At 54.8% G+C, this 20,292-nt stretch overlaps 2 protein-coding genes across 2 annotated transcripts in view; one reads left to right on the plus strand and one right to left on the minus strand.

The window, feature by feature from the left end:
• The window catches only part of LOC138846491 (uncharacterized), a 41,658-nt gene extending 32,224 nt beyond the window's left edge, over positions 1 to 9,434 (minus strand). Inside the window, exon 1 of the mRNA XM_070062455.2 lies at positions 9,326 to 9,434. The gene's annotated coding sequence lies outside the window, so the exon portion shown is untranslated. The remainder of the gene's footprint in view (positions 1 to 9,325) is intronic.
• On the plus strand, positions 9,430 to 18,563 carry HAUS5 (HAUS augmin like complex subunit 5). The gene is made up of 19 exons (XM_089319412.1): positions 9,430 to 9,619; positions 10,189 to 10,251; positions 10,339 to 10,371; positions 10,455 to 10,479; positions 11,052 to 11,157; positions 11,238 to 11,397; positions 12,697 to 12,766; positions 12,856 to 12,938; positions 13,414 to 13,471; positions 13,616 to 13,740; positions 13,937 to 14,000; positions 14,092 to 14,222; positions 14,398 to 14,560; positions 14,706 to 14,786; positions 14,874 to 15,019; positions 15,157 to 15,268; positions 15,348 to 15,465; positions 17,131 to 17,263; positions 17,353 to 18,563. Exons 1-19 carry the CDS (start codon positions 9,522 to 9,524, stop codon positions 17,468 to 17,470), a joined length of 1,887 nt encoding a protein of 628 aa, XP_089175538.1. The 5' UTR covers positions 9,430 to 9,521; the 3' UTR covers positions 17,471 to 18,563.
• Positions 18,564 to 20,292: the final 1,729 nt, after the last annotated feature.

Consider the following 20,292-nt stretch of genomic DNA (forward strand, 5'->3'; position numbering starts at 1 on the left):
AGATTTACAGCACATAAGGAAATCAAACAGATATGTGAGGGACGGCAGTCCCAGGCAGAGAGAACTGCCAGGGCAAAAGGCTATTTCTGAGAGACAGTGAGGAAGCCAGCGCAGCTGAAGGACACGAGCAAGGTAGGGAATGCTCAGAGCTGAAGTCACGGGGGGGTGGGGGTAACAGAAAGCCCCTCAGAGAGTGCTTACCCCGCTCCAGTGACAGGAAGAGACACGTGACAAGCGAGGGACACAGGCTCTCTAGGACTTCGATGGGGAGCAGACTCTGGGGACAGCGGGATGAGAGGCGATGAAATGTCAGGCCAGGGGTGGAGAAGGGGTAGAGGAGAGGGCTGCATGAATCGTGGAGGCACAGTAAATAAGATCTGCTGAGTGACGTTTGGGTACGAGAAAGAGCCTCAGGACCTGGAGGGACACAGCTGCCAGGGGTGGAGTTGCCCCAAAGGCAGTGGGAAGAGGAATTCCCAGAAGGCAGCACCCCCCCCCACCATCCTGAGATGGCTGGGATTCCAAAGAAAGAAGCACCAGGCACCAGGCACCAGGCTTCGAGTGATCCATCCAAAGCATTTATCTGGGAACTTGTCGATGGAGAGGCTGCAGCGCCCTCGCGAGGGGCAGTGAGGAAAAGGGATTCCTCCCCAGGAATTCCCACAGCCAGGGGCTTGCAGCAACTTGGAACAGGGACAAAGCCAATTTCTTTCAGTGTTTTGGGCAATAACCTACACAGCTTCATCAATGCTCCAGCTTGGGCTCAAGTCTGCTGGCAAAAGCCTGCAGGTAGCCGGGTCAGCCGTAGCCAAGGCACTCTGGGATTTTAGGTGAGGGCATAGAAGGCAAGGGGGAGCAATGGGGGGCCCTGCACTGCCATTGTATGAGATGAGGTAGGCGGAGAAAAGTCTGGGAGGGACAGAGTCACTCTAAGGTTTAGGAGCCAACTCTGGCTCAGAGATTGGTTCAGCAGAGGGGAATCTGGCCCTGCCTACACCAATGAGATTTAAGTGGCTTCTGGTCAAGAGAGGTGCCAGGGCTGGCTTTGCGATACAGCGGCTAACGCCACCTCCTGTGACACTGGCATCCCATATGGGCACCAGTTCACGTCTCAGCTGCTCCTCTTCCAATCCAGCTCCCTGCTCATGTGCCTGGCAATGCAGCAGAGGATGGCCCAAGTGCTTGGGCCCTGCACCCACGTGGGAGACCCAGAGGAAGCTCCTGGCTCCTGGCTTCTGACGCCCAGTGCTGACTGTTGCAGCCATCTGGGGAGTGAACCAGAGAATGGAAGATCTCTCTCTCTCTCTCTCTCTCTCTCTCTCTCTCTCTTACTCTGACATTCACAATAAATCTACAAAAAAAAAAAAAATAGGAAAAAGGAGAGGGGGGCCTACCTCTTTCACGTTAGCTCCCAAAACCATATTCTCCCTAACCACAACCCCAAAGCATCCCGGGTAAGGCATTTTGCAACCATGTGGCCTGGGGGCTGGCAGGTGGGACAGAGCGAAGGAGGAAGTAAGAAGTATGGGAGGCAGAGGAGGAAGAAGATGAAACCTCAACCACATCACCAGTAAACCGTGTGCCAGCCAGGGAGTGCTCAAGGAGTTCTGTGGGTATGATCTCACTTAAACCCCATAATGACACTGAAAAGTAAGTATTTGGGCCAGCACTGTGGCATAGTGGGTTAAGAGCCACCTGCAGTGCCACATCCCTCATGGGCACCGGTTCATGTTCCGGCTGCTCCACTTCCCACTAAGCTCCCTCCTGATACACCTGGGAAAGCAGAGGAAGATGGCCCAGGTCTTTGGGCCCCTGTACCCACGTGGGAGACCTGGATGAAACTTCAGACTCCTGGCTTTGGTCTGGCCCAGCCCTGGCTATTGCAGCCATTTGAGAAGTAAACCAGCAAATTCTCTCTCTCTTTCTCTCTCTCTCTCGCTCTCTCGCTCTCTCGCTCTCTTGCTCTCTTTCTCTGTAATTCTACCTTTCAAATAAAATAAAATTAATTTTTTACAATTTTAAGTACTTACTTTTATTGTCTCCAATTCATCAGTGAGGGAACTGAAGCCAGAGATGTTGAGAGATTTGCACAAGGTCATTCAGCTTTGTGACAGTGCGGCCAGCATTCGAATTCAAGCAAACTGTAGGGTCTTTGCTCATAGTCACTGCTTTCCAGTGTTCGACCTCTAGATTCCACATTTCCTGAACCAGTGCACTCTGAGCCAGTGAATCACATGGGAGACATGTGTTTAACTTTTCTAACACTGCCATACAGAAAAGGGAATTGTTTATTCCAGATTAAAAGATTACCACTGCTAATTTAAAAAAAAAAAAGAATTGCCAATGCGCTTTCCAAAGTAATTTTACCATCTTACATTTCTTTAAAAAAAAAAGATTGATTTATTTATTTGAGAGGTAGAGTTACAGACAGTGAGAGGGAGAGACAGAGAGAGAGAGAGGTCTTCCTTCCGTTGGTTCACTCCCCAAATGGCTGCAACAGCCAGAGCTGCACCGATCTGAAGCCAGGAGCCAGGTGCTTCTTCGCAGTCTCTCATTCAGGTGCAGGGGCCCAAGGACTTGGACCATCTTCTACTGCTTTCCCAGGCCACAACAGAGAGCTGGATAGGAAGAGGAGACCATTGTAGACATTTGGGGAGTAGACCAGTGGATGGAAGACCTCTCTCTCTCTCTCTCTCTCTCTCTCACACTCTGCCTTTCAAATAAATAATTTTTTTAAAGATTTATTCATTTGAAACTCAGAGTTACAGAGACGGAGAGACAGAGGCAGAGAGAGAGGTCTTCGATCCACGGGCTCACTCCCCAGACGGCTGCAATGACCGGAACTGGGCCGATCCAAAGCCAGGAGCCAAGACCTTCTTCCGGGTCCCCCATATGGGGCCCAAGGACTTGGACCATCTTCCACTGCTTTCCCTGGACGTGGTAGAGAGCTGGATCAGAAGTGGAGCAGCCAGAATTCAAACCGGCACCCATATGGGATGCTGGCACTGAAGGCAGCAACTTTACCCACTATGCCACAGCAGCCGGCCCCATAATATTTTTTAAAAAAGAAGTTTTAGGGCCGGCACCATGGCTCAATAGGCTAATCTTTCCGTCTGCGGCGCCGGCACACCGGGTTCTAGTCCCGGTCGGGGCACCGGATTCTGTCCCTGTTGCCTCTCTTCCAGGCCAGCTCTCTGCTGTTGCCCTGGAGTGCAGTGGAGGATGGCCCACGTGCTTGGGCCCTGCACCCCATGGAAGACCAGGAGAAGCACCTGGCTCCTGCCTTCGGATCAGCGTGGTGTGCTGGCCGCAGCGGCCATTGGAGGGTGAACCAACGGCAAAGGAAGACCTTTCTCTCTGTCTCTCTCTCTCTCACTGTCCACTCTGCCTGTCAAAAAAAAAAAAAAAAAAGTTTTACATCTAGGCTTAAGATCCAGGTTGAGTTCATTTTTATTTAGTGCAAAGTATGGATCTAAGTACATTTTTCTGCATATGGGTATTCAATTATTCCATCACCGTTTGATGAAAATGCTAGATGTCTTCACTGAATTGCCTATGACCCTTTAAAAAACTCAACTGTCCATGGATATCTTCCTCTGTTTCTGGACCAAGGACATAATATTTCTTTCCATTAATTTACTTGCCTCTCTTGAAGCTAACCACGCTGTCTTTATTACTGTGATTTCATAACAAGCCTTGAATTGAGAGTGCAAATTCTCCATCTCTGTCCTTCTTTCTCAAAGGTGTTTCGCCTATTCTAGTTATTTTATTTCCAAATGAATTTTTGAATAATCTTCCATTTCTAAAAGAAAAAAAGGCCTATGCATATTATCATTGAGATTTCATTGACTCTATAAGTCAGTTTGAGAACTGACATCTCAATATTTTGTCTTCTCATCTAAGAACAGTCAATCTCCCCATTTATATAGACCTCTTTCAATTTCTCTTAGCAATGTTTTGTAGCTTCCAAGGTACACATCTTAAATATCTTTCATCAGATTCATCCTGAAGTATTTTTCCCTCCTTTTTTAAAGTTTATTTGTTTTCACTTGAAAGGCAGAATGAAATGGGTGGGGGGCAGGTACACTTGCATATGCTGGTTCACTCCCCAGATGCCGTAATAGGCAGAGCTGGGCCAGGCTAAACCCAGGAGCCTGGAACCTCATCCTGGCCTCCCACATGGGTGGAGGCACCCAAGCACTTGGGCCATTTTCCATTGCTTTCCCAGGTATAACAGCAGGGAGTTGGATCGAAGTGGAGCAACTGGGGCTCAAAAATTGGCACTCTAATATGGGATACCAGAGTTGCAGGTGGTGGCTTAATCCGCTGTACCACATCAGCCCCGACACTTGATGGACTTCTGTTTATATTGTTTTTCTTTCACTGGTTCAATTTTGGAAGTTCTTATTACAATGTCTTCAAGTTCAGTTATCTTTTATCCAGCAATTGCTCTTTTGCTATTATTCTCATCCAGGGTATTTTATCTCAGACATTGAGTTTTCATCTCCAGAAGCTCAATTTGGATTTTATAACTTCCTTGTTCTTGTCTTTCTAAATGTTAAGTATTCCCTCTAGCTTTTTATTCTTATGTAATATATTACAATAGCTATTTTATTATCTTTGCTAATTCTATCATTTGAGTCCCTTTGGGGTCAGTGTTTTGAATAAATTCTTAAGTATTTAAAAAAAATTTTTCAGCCGGCGCCGCGGCTCACTAGGCTAATCCTCCGCCTTGCAGCGCCGGCACACCAGGTTCTAGTCCCGGTCGGGGCACCGGATTCTGTCCCAGTTGCCTCTCTTCCAGGCCAGCTCTCTGCTGTGGCCCGGGAATGCAGTGGAGGATGGCCCAGGTGCTTGGGCCCTGCACCCCATGGGAGACCAGGAGAAGCACCTGGCTCTTGCCTTCGGATCAGCATGGTGCGCCAGCCGCAGCGCACCGTCCGCGGCGGCCATTGGAGGGTGAACCAACGGCAAAGGAAGACCTTTCTCTCTGTCTCTCTCTCACTATCCACTCTGCCTGTCAAAAAAAAATTCTTTTTTCAAGATTTATTTACTTGAAAGAGTTACACAGAGAGAGTAAGAGACAGAGAGAGAGAAAAAGATCTTTCACCCATGGGTTCACTCCGCAAACAGCGGAGGCTGGGCCAGGCCAAAGTCAGGAGACGGGAGGTCTTCCAGGTTTCTGACATGGATGCCAGAGCCCAAGCACGTGGGCCAGCTTCCTCTGCTCTCCCGGATGAATTAGCAGGGAGGTGGAGTGGAAGCGTAGCAGTCAGGTCTAGAACCAGCACCTATATGGGATTCCGGCATCACAGGCAGCAGCTTTACCTGCTACACCACAGCACTAGCCCCTAAGTCGGTTTTAAATTGTTTTCTTGTCATCATGTGCCATATTTTCCTGCTCTTTTATGACTTTTTTTATTAATGCCAAATACCGTTCATTTTACATTGCTGAGTTCTGGATTCTTTTGTATTTCTATAAATACTTGAATTTTTCTCTGGAATGTAGTTAATCAACAGCTTGATCCTTTCAGGTTTTGCTTCTTTTTTAAGATATTTATTTATTTGAAAAGGCAGAGCTACAGAAAGAGGAGAGAGAGAGAAAGAGAGAGGAAGAGATATCTTCCATCTGCTGGTTCTCTCTGAAGCCAGGAGCCAGCAGCTTCATCCAGGTCTCCCAGGTGGGTACAGGGGCCCAAAGATTCGGGCCATCTTCAGCTGCTTTCCCAGGTGCAACAGGAGGGAGCAGGATCGGAAGTGGAGCAGCTGGGACTTGAACCGTCGCCCATTTGGGATGCCATTGTCCATCTGGGATGCTGGCACTGCAGGTGGAAGCTTAACCTATGCCACAGCAATGGCCCCTCAGGTCTCGCTTTTAAGCTTTGTTAGTTAGCATGAGAGAAGCATTTTGTCTAGGGCTAATCTTTCCCTGCTACTGAGGCAAGACCCTCCCCCAAAGCCCACTGAATTACGTAGTTTTCCACTTGGGCTGGTGGGACCAGCCACTTTCCTTGGCTTCCTGTGGGCTCCTCCCCTCTGTTACATTCATGGCTCTCCGCAGAGTCTCACCTACATTCTTGCATCAGCCAGATGTCCACAGATCTGCGGAGTCCTCTCCCTGAGCTGTTCTCTCCTTGCCAGTCCTCTGCTCACACACTCTAGCTGCTCGGCTCCCACGCTCGCCTGCCCCCATCTCTAACGTGGGGGGCTCTGCCTGAGGCAGTAAGTTAGGGCAATCTTGGGGCACAGCTTGTGTTTCCCTTCTCTCAGGGATCCCTGTCCTCTACTGCAAGATATTCAATGTTTTCAAGGCTACTGTTTCACACTTTATTGTTAAGATTTGTCTGTCGGAAAGGTAAACCAACAGAAAGAATCTTCCATCCACTGGTTCATTCCCCAATGGCCACAACAACCAGGTCTCGGCCAGGCCAAAGCCAGGAGCCAGAACTCTATCTGGGTCTCCCACAGGGGCAGCAGAGGCCCAAGAACTTGTCCACTGCCTTCCCAGGCACATTAGCAGGTGGCTGGATTGGAAGCAGAGCCACCACGACTTGAACTCCAATATGCGATACCAGCATGGAACCCACTGCACCGCAACACCAGCTCCCCATACATTTTTTAAAGTTCATTGATTTTTATTTATTTGAAAGAGTAACAGAAAGAGAGAGAGATATCTCCCACACACTGGTTTACTTCCAGCCAGGGCTGGACAAAGTCAAATCCAGGAACTGGGAAGTGCATCCCAGTTTCCCAATACGTGGCAGGGACCCAAGTACTTGCGCCATCACCTGCTGCCTCCCAGGATGAGCAATAGCAGGCAGCTGGATCAGAAGCAGAGGTGGGGCCGGCGCCTGGCTCAGTAGGCTAATCCTCCGCCTTGCGGCGCCGGCACACCGGGTTCTAGTCCCGGTCGGGGCACCGGATTCTGTCCCGGTTGCCCCTCTTCCAGGCCAGCTCTCTGCTGTGGCCAGGGAGTGCAGTGGAGGATGGCCCAAGTGCTTGGGCCCTGCACCCCATGGGAGACCAGGAGAAGTACCTGGCTCCTGCCATCGGATCAGCGCGGTGTGCCGGCCGCAGCGCACCAGCCACGGTGGCCATTGGAGGGTGAACCAACGGCAAAGGAAGACCTTTCTCTCTGTCTCTCTCTCTCACTGTCCACTCTGCCTGTCAAAAAAAAAAAAAAAAAAAGAAGAAGAAGCAGAGATGGGACTCCATCACAAACTGATATGGATGTGGGCATCAGAAGCAACAGCTTAACCCATGGCACCCACCCCTGTTTCATATTCCATTTTAAAAAGTGCTTCAAATAAATTAATCTGGCCCCCATTATTCAATTTTAGCTAGAAGCAGAAAAGGTTATTAATTTTCTTAAGGATTTGCTTATTTATTTATTTGAAATGCAGAGCAACAGAGAGGATACAGAGATTTCCCATCTGCTGGTTCACTCACCAATTGTCTGCAACAGCCAGGGCTGGGCCAGGCTGAAGCCAGGAGCCAGGAGCTCCACCCCATGTGGTTGAGCTGAGAACTTCATCTCTGTCTCCCACATGGGTACTTGACGCATCATCTGCGGCTTCCCAGGTGCACGAGCAGGGAGCTGCACTGGAAGTGGAGTAGCAGGGACTCCCAACTGGCACTCTGACGAGTTGTAGGCATCCCAAGAGGTGGCGTACCACTGCACCACATCTACCCTCGCTATTAATTTTTTGTCAGTCTTTATTACCTGATCTTGGTTTCTGGTCTACAATGATATTTTTGGTAACTTGGGAGATGTTTAAAAAATGTGTGCAAAAAGATGTGATTGAATCAGCCGTAGGAACAACCTGGATAAAACAGATGGGCTGGGGTGGACCTGGGCTACTGGGGAGGGCCTGTAGCTACCATCTCCCTTGAGAGAGTGAGGAGCAGGGCCTGACGTGGCACAGAGGGTTAAGCCATCGCCGATAATGCCAACATCCCATATGAACACTAAATTGAGTCCTGGCTGCTCCATTTCTGACCCAGCTCCCCAAACCCAGTGCACCTGGGAAAGCAGTGGAAAATGACCCAAGAACTTGGGCCCTTGAACCCACATGGGAGACCTGTGGCCTGGCCCAGTCCTGGTTATTGAAACCATGTCAGGAGTGAAAGAGTGGGTAGAAGATGCCACTCTCTCTTCCTGCCTCTCTCTAATTCTGACCTCCAAATAAAATAAAATAAAATAAACTTTAAAAAGAAAAAAAGTGTGCAGAGGCTTTGTCTTGGGAGGTGAAGGGAGAGTACTGAGGGTAAGCCTTCCAACATGACCACATCCACTGCACTCTGGCCATCAAACATATTAATATACTTCCAAATCACACATGAAACATAATTTATATAACCAGTAGGCCAAAACAGTTTTCAAGAAAATGGATTAGGGCCAGCGCTGTGGTGTAGCAGGTTAAGCTGCGGCCTGCAACGCTGGCATTCCATATGGGCACTGGCTCAAGTCCTGGCTGCTCCACTTCCAATCCAGCTCCTTGCTGATGCATCCTGGGAAAGCAGCAGAAGATGGCCCAAGTGCTTGAAACCCTGCCTCCCACGTGGGAGACCCAGAAGCTCCTGGCTTCAACCTGGTCCAGCCCTGGTCATTGTGGCCATTTGAGGAGTAAACCAACAGATGGAAGATCTTTCTCTCCATAGCTCTGCCTTTCAAATGAATAAAGAATTGAAAAAAAAGAAAGAAAGAAAATTGACCTTACTCTGTTCTTTCTAATATTTTCAGGTGGCTCTTTCTCCAGCCTTGGGCAACTCCCTCGCCTACATCCATTTACCAGTGTCTCCTCCACTGGTGTTCACGTCCACTTCTCTGCCCTAACCTAGTGGGCGCCCCGGGAACCCAGCCCTCGTGCTGACCGCGGGCGTCCCTTTGCCTCTCTCACTCCCTGGGTCCCAGGTGGACTCACCCCTCCTGTTTGCCTCGTCCCATCCCTTGCTGCGGGGAGTTCCCTACGACGGAACACCTGCCACCGCGGTGTCCCCGCACCATGCACTCCATGACTCTGTGCGGAGAGGTGAGTAAGAAGGAATACGCGAAGAATGCATGCCGTGGCAACACCTGGGAACTACCTGCCCGCCACCCAGACAACAGCCCACTGGTCTGAAACCGAGAGCAGTAAGCCTGGCATCTTCTCGTCTGGGTCTCGTCCTCCAAGAATGCCAGGTAGCCCCGTTCTACCCTAACCCTGACCCTGACCCTGACCCTGACCCTGACCCTGACCCTGACCCTAACCCGAGAAAAATAAGAGAGGCTTTAAGGAGCGGAAGGACGACGAGCGGCGAGCGGCCGTCTCCACACCCTTTTCACCTGCACTCGACGCGACCCGGCCGGGGGCAGCGACAGCCACAAGATCCAGCAGCGCCCTCCCGAGGGCAGGCAGCGCGGGCGCCGGCGGTCTGCTCGGTGATTGGCTGCGCCGGCGCCGGCGCGCTCCTGACGTCAGAGGCGCGCGCCGCGCTTGAAGAGAGTGCGGGAGGCGGCGGCCGCTCCCGGGGCCGCTGTCATGGAGCTAGCGCAGGCAGCGCGGGAACTGGGCTGCTGGGCGGCCGACGAGATGGGGGTGCCCGCTGCAGCCCGGGCCCCGGAGTCGACGCTGCGCAGGTGAGGCCCGCGCCGGGGCTGAGACAGCCTCCCAGAGGGAGAAACCCGCGCCTTCATGAGGACCCGACCACTGTCGCCCATTGAGAATGACCCCGAGTTAGCAAGCGCCGCCTTCTTTGTTCGGGAAGAAGCCCTGGTGGTGGCCCCACACTCCCGCCTCCCGCCAGCGCGGCGGCGCCGGAGAGGATCTGGCAGGAGTTCGTGAATACCCCGGCCCGGGTGGGAATGGGCTCTCCAGGGTGAAAATAAGACTTTCTCTCAGCTCCTCCCCACCCCCAGGCCACCCTAGCCGAAAGACAGGGACTGAATCAGAGCGAGTATGGCCCACATCTGGTCGTGGGAAGGACTGGCTAATCCTCCCCCGAGGAAATGAAGACCTCCACCCCACACACAGACACACACACACTTGATGAGAAGCCCACCCTCTCCGGGTCTAACAGTGCCCCAGGGGGGGGAGTATGTTACCCCGCAAAGATTCCCCTCCGCCTGGAAGTGAGAACTCCCTCATGAAGACTCCCAGGAGTGAGGGTCTTCCTCCCTGGGCACACCCTTACACACTGTCCCCGCAGGCTGTGTCTGGGCCAGGGGGCTGAGATCTGGGCCTACATCTTGCGACACGTGCACAGTCAGAGGTGAGCTGGGCTGGGGTGAGGGGTGGGGGATGGGGTCGGGCACATCCCCCCCCCCCAACTCCTCCTCCTTCCACCTCCCTGCTCTAGGAGTGTTAAGAAGATCCGAGGGAACCTGCTCTGGTAAGTGCCTTTCGGGGCTGCCCCAGCCCCGTCACCCTCCCTGGACCCCCAGGCAGACTCTGACCCTGGCCTCCTCTCCTTAGGTACGGCCACCAGGACAGTCCAGAGGTGAGAGCTCGTGCTGTAAGAGTCTCTTCCATCCGAAGAAGAGCTTGCAGCTCTTTGGCTCTGGGCCCAGCCTGCTGCTGGGGGCTGCTGGGGACCCTGCTGCCTCCCGCACCCTCGGGGCTTGGAGTCCAGGGGTGGACAGCCATGACCTGGGGTCTGGATTTGTGCAGTCAAAGCTGGTGAGAGGAGTTGGGGAGAATCGGGAGAGATGCTCAGGCCAGTGCTGGACCCAGTGGGTGCAAGAGGCCCAGATGACCTCTGAGGGGAGTTCCCAGAAGCCCCTGGGTGTTCTGGTTGTGGGTCTCAGGCAGGAGGTCAGGTCTGAGACAGAGATGTAGGGGTCAGCAGAGCAGAGACAGGAAACAGGCTGGGACGGTGGGTGAGGCAACCCCAGCAGGAAGGAGGCAGCCGGGAGAGCATCTTAGTTCTTCTCTCCAGCACACAGCTGCTCTGGGAAAACCCTGTGCCGCCCCGCCCCTGGCAGGTCGGAGCCTGGGGCCCCACACAAGCCAGTCAGGCTAGGCTCAGCCCCAGTCAGTCTGTGCGTCTGATCCTGAACCTGATCCTACCAGGTCCGTCGGAAGTCGGAGCTGGAGGCCACGGTGGCCCGCCTGCGGGCAGAGATCCGAGAGTTGGACCAGAGCCTGGAGCTGATGGAGCGGGAGAATGAGGCTCACGGTGACCTACAGGGGCAGGCAGATGGGTGGTGGGACATGGGAGAGGGGAAGTGCTGGCAGCCACCCCTGTTCCTCCCATAGAAGCGGCTGTGGAGCAGGCAGTGCAGACCGTGCGAGACACCCAGCGTCGTGCTGTCCTCCTCCGGGCCCAAGCAGGGGCCATGAGAAGACAGCAGCGTGGGCTCCAGGACCCCATGCAGCGGCTGCAGAATCAGCTCAGCCGCCTGCAGGACATAGAGAGGTAGGCCTCGGGTGTCCAGGGAAGCCCCCCAGGCTGGCCGGCCAGCCCTTTGGCTTAGGGACCCAGTGCTTTGGTCCCTGCTGGGATTCCGGGACACTGAGCTCCCATCCTTAGGACTCAAGGTCCCTGAGGCCAGGGAGATTTGTCATCTCAGTCACCTGTATCTCTAGTGCCCAGAATAGTGCCAGCGGTGTCTCTAGGGAGCAAAGGACAAGCCTAGCCCTCCTGGAGCCCACACTCTGATGGGGAGAAGACAAATCGCAAACTGGAAACAGACCCTGTAGTTTCCGGTAGAGAGAAATTCCTTGAAGACAGGGTGATGCAGTACAAAGGAGGGCCTCTCTGAGGAGGTCACGGTTGGGAGAGGGAACAAGAAGAGCAGAGGCCTAGAGCTTGGTGTGCGGGAAGAGCAGCCAGAGGCCAGCTCAGCTCCGGATCTGCAGGCGACAGGTAGAACACAGGAGGTGAGTTTGAAGAAGTGGGCAGAGCAGAGACCCGTGGAGGCTGTGGCAGTGAAGACGAGGGGACCCGGTCCATGCCCCGGCACGGCTACTGAAAGCACATGACCTTGGGCAAGATATTTAACTTTTCTGTGCCTCAGTTTCTAAATGATATGGAATGGGATAGTATTACTACCAACCTTACGGGGTAGATGATAGGTGAGTTATAGCTCGTAAAATGCTTTACAGGGTGCCGGTCAACCCTTCTTATTCTGAGAGATGGGAAAGCACCAGATTGCTTTGGAGGGTTTTGAACAGTGGCATGATCTTCCTTGTGCTCTAATATTTTACTCTTTATTTATTTTAGTTAAAAGGTAGAGAGACAGAGATCTGCCATCCACTGACTCAATCCCCAAATACCTGCAACAGCCTGGACTGGGCCAGGCCAAAATCAGGAGCCAGGAGCGCAATCCGGGTCTCTCTTATGAGTGGTCGAGACCCAGCTACTTGAGCCCTTGCGGGCCGCCTCCTAGGGTGCGCATCAGCAGGCTGAACCTGAGCTCTCCAGTGCGGGAGGCAGGTGTCCCGGCAGCATCACAGTCTGCACCGAATGCCTGCCCTCTCAGGTTGTGACAGAGCCGTTGACCGCTGGGTGGAGAACAGACCACAGGGGCTGAGCGGGGAGACCCGGGAAGAGGCTAAGGCAGTCTTCAAGCCGGGAGGTGGCAGGGACCTGGCATCCAGGCGTGGTGATCCTCGGCTGGTCTCGCTGGCAGTGGGGTAGGGATGGGGCATAGACATCTGCTCTCCCCGCCTCCCCCTCCTGGGAACCCTGCCGCAGCTCTGTTCCTCCCTTCAGGAAGGGCAAGGTGGATGTGACCTTTGGACCCCTGACATCGGCATCCCTGGGCCTGGAGCCTGTGGTCCTGGTAAGAGTCCTGGGCCATGGAGGAAGGCAGGGGAGCCCAGGATCAGGCAGAGGCCTGGGTCCCCTTCACACCCCATCCTCTTCTCCCAGCGTGACGTCCGAACAGTCTGCACCCTCCGGGCCCAGTTCTTGCAGAACCTCTTGATTCCGCAGGCCAGGGAAGGCAACACCCTGTGAGTATCTCCCAGACCCCAGGTCCCTCCATAAACCCGGGCCTTGAGGAGACCATTTGTTTATTGGTTCCTCAGACACTGAGCTGGGCTCTGGCAGTCCCAGGCCCTCTCTGACAGGGCTTCCAGGCTGGGAAGAAAAGACCCAGCACACTCAGTGATGTCCTGATAGTTAGGGCTGTTGGCTCAGGGGTCGGTGGGGGGGCCTGCTGAGGCCCTGCATACCCAGCTAAGGAGGCAGGGCGGGGAGGATTCTCTGGTGAGGAGGCGTAGCTGTGGTAAGGGGTTAAGAGGTTGTCCCAGGTAAACCACACAGGTAAAAGTCCCAAGGCCAGCAAGCTGGTAGGGTTGGGGAGCTCCAGGCTAAGCAGACATGGCTGGGGACAGGGACAGCCCCTCCTTTAGAGGGTGGTGGGGTAATCAGAGGGACAGCTCATGTGACTTAGAACATTCTCCGTCCACCCTCTCGACCCCACAGAACCGCTCACGATGACCACTTTGGAACTTCCTACCAGCAGTGGCTTAGCTCGGTGGAGGTGAGGGCCAGGGCTCTCAGGAAAGGCCGCGCCCCCAGCCCCGTGATCCACCCTCGGGGTGCCAGGACCTGACTCTGGATCCCATGGGCTCCCAGCCCCAGCCCTGCTCTAGTCTGCCCTGACTTTCCTCCTCTCTCCCACCAGACACTGCTGACGAACCATCCCCCAGGCCACGTCCTGGCTGCCTTGGAGCACCTGGCCGCAGAGCGGGAGTCAGAGATTCGGTCCCTGTGCGGCGGGCAGGGGCTCGGAGACGTGGAGGTCCCCAGGTATGGACTGGAGTGTTCCTGCAGGCGCAGCAGATGGGCGGGTGAGCTGGGACAGGGTCACAGCCAAGCATCACCTTCTGAGAGGGGCAGAAGGGAAACCCAGTGCCCAGTGCGGCAGGCGGGCTAATCCTAGCCACCACAGGCACCGAGGCGAGCGCGCTGGCCTGCTCCCTCAGCTGCTTTGTCTTTGCCCCAGGCCTCAGGCCCTGGACCAGTCAGACTCCAGCCAGGCCCTGCCGTCCATGGCGCAGCTCATCCAGGTAACCCCTGGCTGCAGCCCCTCCCACCCCACTCAGTCTCCTCACCACCGTGGACCACACCCACCCTGACTTTGCAACCATCCCCCACCAGGAGGGCTGGCGGACTGTGGGCTCACTGGTCTCCCAGCGGGGCACCCTGCTCAAGGAGCGTCAAGTCCTGAGAAGGCGCCTCCAGAGCCTGGTGGAGGAGGTGGAGAGACACACCCTGGGATCCAGCGAGAGGTGAGGGGCAGGGGCCTCTGGACCTGTCCTCTCGCAGGCGTCTTGGGATTTTGGCCTTGTCCCGCCCTGTGACTCCCCTCTGTCTCCGTGCGCAGCCCTGCAGAGCTCGTCTCCCTCCCCCGGTGTGCATCTCAGCCCGCCTCCTCTCCTTTACTCCCTTGCGCGTGTCCCCCAGGCAGGCGCTGATGCTGGGGCTACGGAGCTGTGGCCTGTGGGCAGAGCTCAAGGCCCTGCGTGCCCAGAGCCAGGAGCTGGAGGAGGCAGCTGGGCGGCAGCAGCTTCTGCTGAGGGAGCTGCAGGCCAAACAGCAGCGGATCCTGCGCTGGCGCCGGCTGGTGGTGAGAGACGGGGCTTGGACAAAGTGGCAGGGCCTGAGCGTCTAGAAAAGGGCCCCCTGGGAGGAGGGGGCAGCACCTGTGCGGGCGGGGCGGGGGCTGGGAGGTGCGGAGAGGAGGCCTTAGTCTCGAGGCCTCGTGCTTCCAGGAGGAGACACAGCAGCAGATCCGCCTGCTCATCAAGGGCAACTCAGCCAGCAAGACCCGCCTGTGCCGGAGCCCCGGGGAGGTGAGGTGGGGATGGGCGGGGTCTGAGGACGGACGGGTGTGACAGAGTGGACTGGGCCGACCCAGCCGTCCCGCCCCACCCCCCCAGGTGCTGGCCCTGGTGCAGCGGAAGCTGGTCCCCACGGCTGAGGCGGTGGCACCGCAGACTCGGGAGCTGCTCCGCTGTCTGGAGGAGGAAGGCCGTCACCTGCCCCACCTTCCGCTGAGCACCCTGCTGCGGCGCAGCCCCGGAGGGTGAGGCTGCCCCCCCCCCGCACCCCTGCCGTGGTTGCCAGCTCAGACTGTTGTCCTCGGCCCCAGTCGCCTCCAAATTCCTGGGTCCCCACAGCTTTGAGAACCCAGGCCTGAGCCTACCTGAACTTTGCCCCCAGGTTGGAACCCCTGCCCACGATCCTCCCATCCATCTACCAGCTGCACCCTGCATCCCCGCAGGGCTCCAGCCTCACAGCGCTGGGCCACACACTGGGCCTTCCCCGGGGGAAGGTGAGTACCTGTGCCCTGGGACTTAGCCGCCTCCCTCATCCCCACTCCCACTCAAGTGCCGGTCTGTCCGCTCCTCCAGGCAGCAGAGCTGCTCCTGCCGAGGGCTGCCTCTCTTCGCCAGGACCTTCTGTTCCTCCAGGACCAGCGGAGCCTCCGGTGCTGGAAGACCGGGCTGCCGCCGGGACCATCCACCCAGGGTAGGCCCGCCCTGCTTCCCCCATGCAGCACCTGCCCTACCCCAGGACTGTTGGCCTCGAGAAGTGACAGCAAACAGATCCCTCACGTACACAGCGCTTACTGTGTCCTGAGCGTTTTACACACATGCCCGGTAACCCGTGCATAAGCGCTGCCGGTCTCCCGTTTTAGGAAGTGGGGCAGAGCTGGACTTGAATCCAGGCAGTCTGCCATGGGTCAGTGCTCCCAGTCACTATGCAGCACCGCCCATCAAATTGCCAAGTCTTCAAATAGGTTACTTGAGTGACTAAGTCTGGGTGCGGAGTTAACTTACCTAGATTCTCTTCCCAGCCCTGTCTCCTCTTAGCTCTGTGACCCCCTGTGCCTCCGTCTCCTCTTCAGTGGAATGAGCATCTGATAGTGTCTTGCAGAGTGGCCGGGAGGGCGAGGTCAGGTCACCCCCAGGGTGCTGAGAACAGTGCCTGGTATGCAGTAAGCACCTGTGTTTCTGGGGCGATGGAGACGGCTTTCTGCACACACACACATGGACTCTGCATCCTGGGGTGATTGTGACACACACACGCACACACACACATGATCTCTCTGCGTCCTGGGGCAATTGTCTCGCACACGCACACGCACACACACATGGTCTCCCTGAGTCCCGGGATGATTCTGACAGCTGTCTGCACACACACACACACACCGTCTCTCTGCGTCCTGGGGCAATTATGACGCACACACACACACGGTCTCTCCAAGTCCTTCCATGAGGGAAGGGAGTATGGCGATTCCCAGTGTCATACTCCCTGAACAAAACACCCCTAGAGTGAAGGCCTGGAGCAGTCGGAGGAGGAAGGCCTGGGCTGAGGGATGCTGGGAAGGATGCTGTCTCACATGGCTCCGAGGAGAGGTCGGGGTTCGCCCAGGTGTGATGAACAAAGGCCATATGGGGCAGACTCCTCAGTGCCCGGCTCTGGAGCAGGGGCTCTGTCTTGGGAGAGCCGAGGAGCCTTGGAGGGTTCTGAGCAGGGGAGGGGAGGACCAGGTTCAGGCTTCAGGACAATCACTCTGGCTGTCTATTTTTTTTTTTAAGATTTATTTTATTTATTTGAAAGAGTTAAGAGAGGTAGAGACAGAGAGAGGTCTTCCTTCTGCTGGTTCAGTCCCTAAATGGCCACAACGGCCCAGAGCTGAGCTGATCCGGAGCCAGGAGCTTCTTCCGAGTCTCCTCTGTGGATGCAGGGGCCTAAACACTTGGGCCATCCTTCTCTACTTTCCCAGGCACATTAGCAGGGAGTTGGATCAGAAGTGGAGCAGTTGGGACTCGAATTGGCACCCACATGGGATGCTGGCACTGCAGGCCAGGGCTTTAGCCTGCTGCACCACAGTGCCGTCCCCTCTCTGGCTGTCTTATGGAGGGTGTACCACAGCCTGGAAGGGAAGCTGAGGGGCAGAGTAGGAAGAGGCGGGGGAACCCTCAGGAAACTGGGTGGATGGGCCCTAGAGACTGACAGACTGTCAGTGGGAGGGAGGAGGGCATCCAGGGTGAGGCCTGGGGTGGTAGGATTTCCCTTTGAGGTGACCCGCTGGGAGCAATGGGTTTGGGAGACACGCTGAGGTCAGGATGGCTGTAGAGCGCCCGTGAGCCAGGGGACTCAAAGCCACCTGCGGCCTCCACCCTGCAGAGCTGCTGCAGCTCCAGGCGTCGCAGGAGAAGGAGCAGAAGGAGACTCTGGGGCAGGCTCTGAAGAGGCTGGAGAAGCTGCTGAAACAGGGGCTGGAGCGAATCCCCGAGCTGCAGGGCGCCGTGGGGGACTGGTAGGCGGGGGACATTCGGGGTCAGGGCGCCAGGGGAGGTCAGTGACCCGGGAGGGCAAGGCCCTTCTCTGATGCCTGCCTCTCCCCAGGTGGGAGCAGCCGGGCCAAGCTGCCCTCTCCGAGGAGCTCCGCCAAGGCCTGTCCCTGCCCCAGTGGCGGCTGCGCTGGGTCCAGGCCCAGGGGGCCCTACAGCAGCTGTGCAGATGAAGAGGGGCTCGAACAGGAGCCAGACTCCGAGCGAGAAGCACTCGGAAGAAAGCGTCTCCACAACCCAGCAGCCCTTGTCTCGGGCCACACTGCAGCCCCGCTCACGTGCTCTTCTGCCGCTCCTCTCTAGTCCCTTGCCCCGTCCCTTCATCCCCCCACTCTGGGCACCCCTGAAGCTCCTCTTGTCACTCTAACTCTCAAAAAAAGTAAGTGAGCACCTGCTCCAGATGCCGGGGCTACAGCGCTGAAAGAAAAAAAAACACAGCATGCAAGTCCCTGTCTTCCGGGAGTGCTGTTCCAGGACAGTGTGTTTGATGGTTGGCAGAGAGAATGCTGGGCAATAACCGCCAAGAGAAACAAAGCGGGTCGGGAGTGTGGTTTTAAATAGAGAGCTACCCTGCAAAGGCCCCGTTCCCCGTGAGTGTCCAAGGAAGGGCTGTGGGTGGCAGCTGTGGCACACGCAAAGGCCCTGAGTGGGGATGGGCTGGTGCCGGGGCCATCAGGGAGGCCCAGGCGCGTGTGGCTGGAGGGGAGAGGTGGGATTGTGTTCTAGTTTTACAGTTGCTGTTTTTACATTTAAATCTGGGCCATGTGGAACTTATTGGCAAGCAGAACCAACTGTATTTTATTTTATATGTAAGTATGATCCCTGTAGCACTTAGTAAGAGTCCCAGTGGCCTGTGAGGGAAGGGTGGGCGGCAGAGGTCAGTGAGGAGAAAGAAGACTCCCGGGTGATGGAGTAGAGTGTGCAGGACACAGATGGCTGCACCCCGCAGGCCTGTGAGTCTCGCTGTGCGGACTATTCTTCAGGATGAAGTAGAACTCCTCCCACGGGTTTGAGATGCCACCTTTTCATGCGCTAAGTTCCATGGTTAATTGGGCAGTCTGTGTGTATCTAACTCTCCATGTGGCATTGCCACAGTGCTTTGATTATGAAGGCTCTGTGATATCTTGTAGTATCTGAAACGGCTGGTTGCCCTCTTGCTCTTACTTTCCAAAGTTTCCTTGTTTCCTTGCTAATTTTTCCTCCCAAATGAAGAGAAATTTGTATTTAACCTTCCTAGCTGCAGATAAAAAAACAAATGGATGACCACTTGCCATCTCTGCCGTCTTAAACTTTGTTGTCCACCTCCCTCCTCACAGCTCCTCTAAGGAGCTGAACCCCTCACTCCCAGCTTTCCCTTCCAGCCCTGTTGCCTCATCCCGGCCTTTACACATCCAGTGTCCCCCACACAATCCCTAGTAGTCCCCCTTCCCTCTCCTCATTACCGTTCCCAGCCCCCACTGCCCAGCTGAGCTCCAAATGTAGGGGACCTTAGCCTCTTAATTTTTCCCCATAGCACACCTTCTAACATGAATTGTTTTCACTTTAATTACATGTATCTTGTATTTTTCCCTTAAATAGAATGTGCACTCCATGAAGGGGAATCCCTTTGTAAACTAGAAGTTGGGCAGAACTTTCTAAATACGGTCAAAGTCAAGATGCAGTAGGGGGGCTGTTGATCAGTTCGGGGCAGCAGTTAAGATGCTGCTTGGGACTTCCACATCCCCCATCAGAGTGCCGGGGGAGACTCCGTGACAGCTCACGTATTTGGATCTGTGACATCCATGTCAGAGGCCCAGATTGAATTCCCGGCTTCCGATTTTATCTTGGCCCAGTCCTGGTTGTTACGGGTATCTGGAGAGTAAACTAGCAGATGGAAGGTCTCTACATTTCAAATAAATAAATAAAAATGTATTGATGAATTTGACGACATAAAAATAAGTTTTGCATAGCAAAAAAAATGAGAAAAATAAAAATGGAGTTGTCAAAAAATATTTGCAGCCGGCGCAGGCACTTAGTGCCATTGTTACCATGCCAGCACTACACCACTTTACATAAAGGGCTGGAGCATTTGTGGAAGCTGATATCCACACAGAACCAGTCTCCCAAGGACACCAGAGGACAACCAAATCCGCTTACCACATCAACCCTAAATCTTTTTTTTTTTTTTTTAAACAGGCAGAGTGGACAGTGAGAGAGAGACAGAGAGAAAGGTCTTCCTTTGCCGTTGGTTCACCCTCCAATGGCCGCCGCGGCCGGCGCGCTGCGGCCGGCGCACCGCGCTGATCCGATGGCAGGAGCCAGGAGCCAGGTGCTTTTCCTGGTCTCCCATGGGGTGCAGGGCCCAAGCACTTGGCCCATCCTCCACTGCACTCCCTGGCCACAGCAGAGAGCTGGCCTGGAAGAGGGGCAACCGGGACAGAATCCGGCGCCCCGACCGGGACTAGAACCCGGTGATCTAATCAAGCTTCTGCTTCTCACTGCAGGCAGAAGGGCAAAGAGGCAGTGAGAATCAGCTGAAGAAAATTAGAAGGCTATAGTAATCGTCAAATGTGGGACGCCCTATGGGACAATTGATCCAGTGTCCTCAATTAAAAGAAGGCCCAAAATGGGGGGGAAGAGAGAGAGGAAGAAAAAGGCAGAAAGTGAGAACTTTACAGGTTAAGAAGATAGTATTTTAAAAGCTGGGGCAATTTAAACAATAAGTAAAGTGGCATTGAATTATAACCCAAAGTATAAAGTAGGTATAAGTCCACACTGCATATAAATGAGGGACGAGAGAAATCTCCCACACAATTCCAGACAACTTAAGTTGACATTCCACTCGCCAGGAGGTAGGCTAACTCCTCCTGGAGATGGGTGGTGTAGGGTGACTTCTCTTCTACACAGCATGGAAAGGGTGTGCAAAGAGAAGTGATATCCAACACTACCTTAGCCAGGTGACCAGAGTCCGCATCAGCAGATAAGTCATGGATAGTATGTATCCTTGACACGGGAT

The sequence above is a fragment of the Oryctolagus cuniculus genome, chromosome 18 (assembly GCF_051225735.1).
Source record: "Oryctolagus cuniculus isolate XC-2025 breed Fujian yellow rabbit chromosome 18, ASM5122573v1, whole genome shotgun sequence".
Lineage (NCBI taxonomy): Eukaryota > Metazoa > Chordata > Mammalia > Lagomorpha > Leporidae > Oryctolagus > Oryctolagus cuniculus.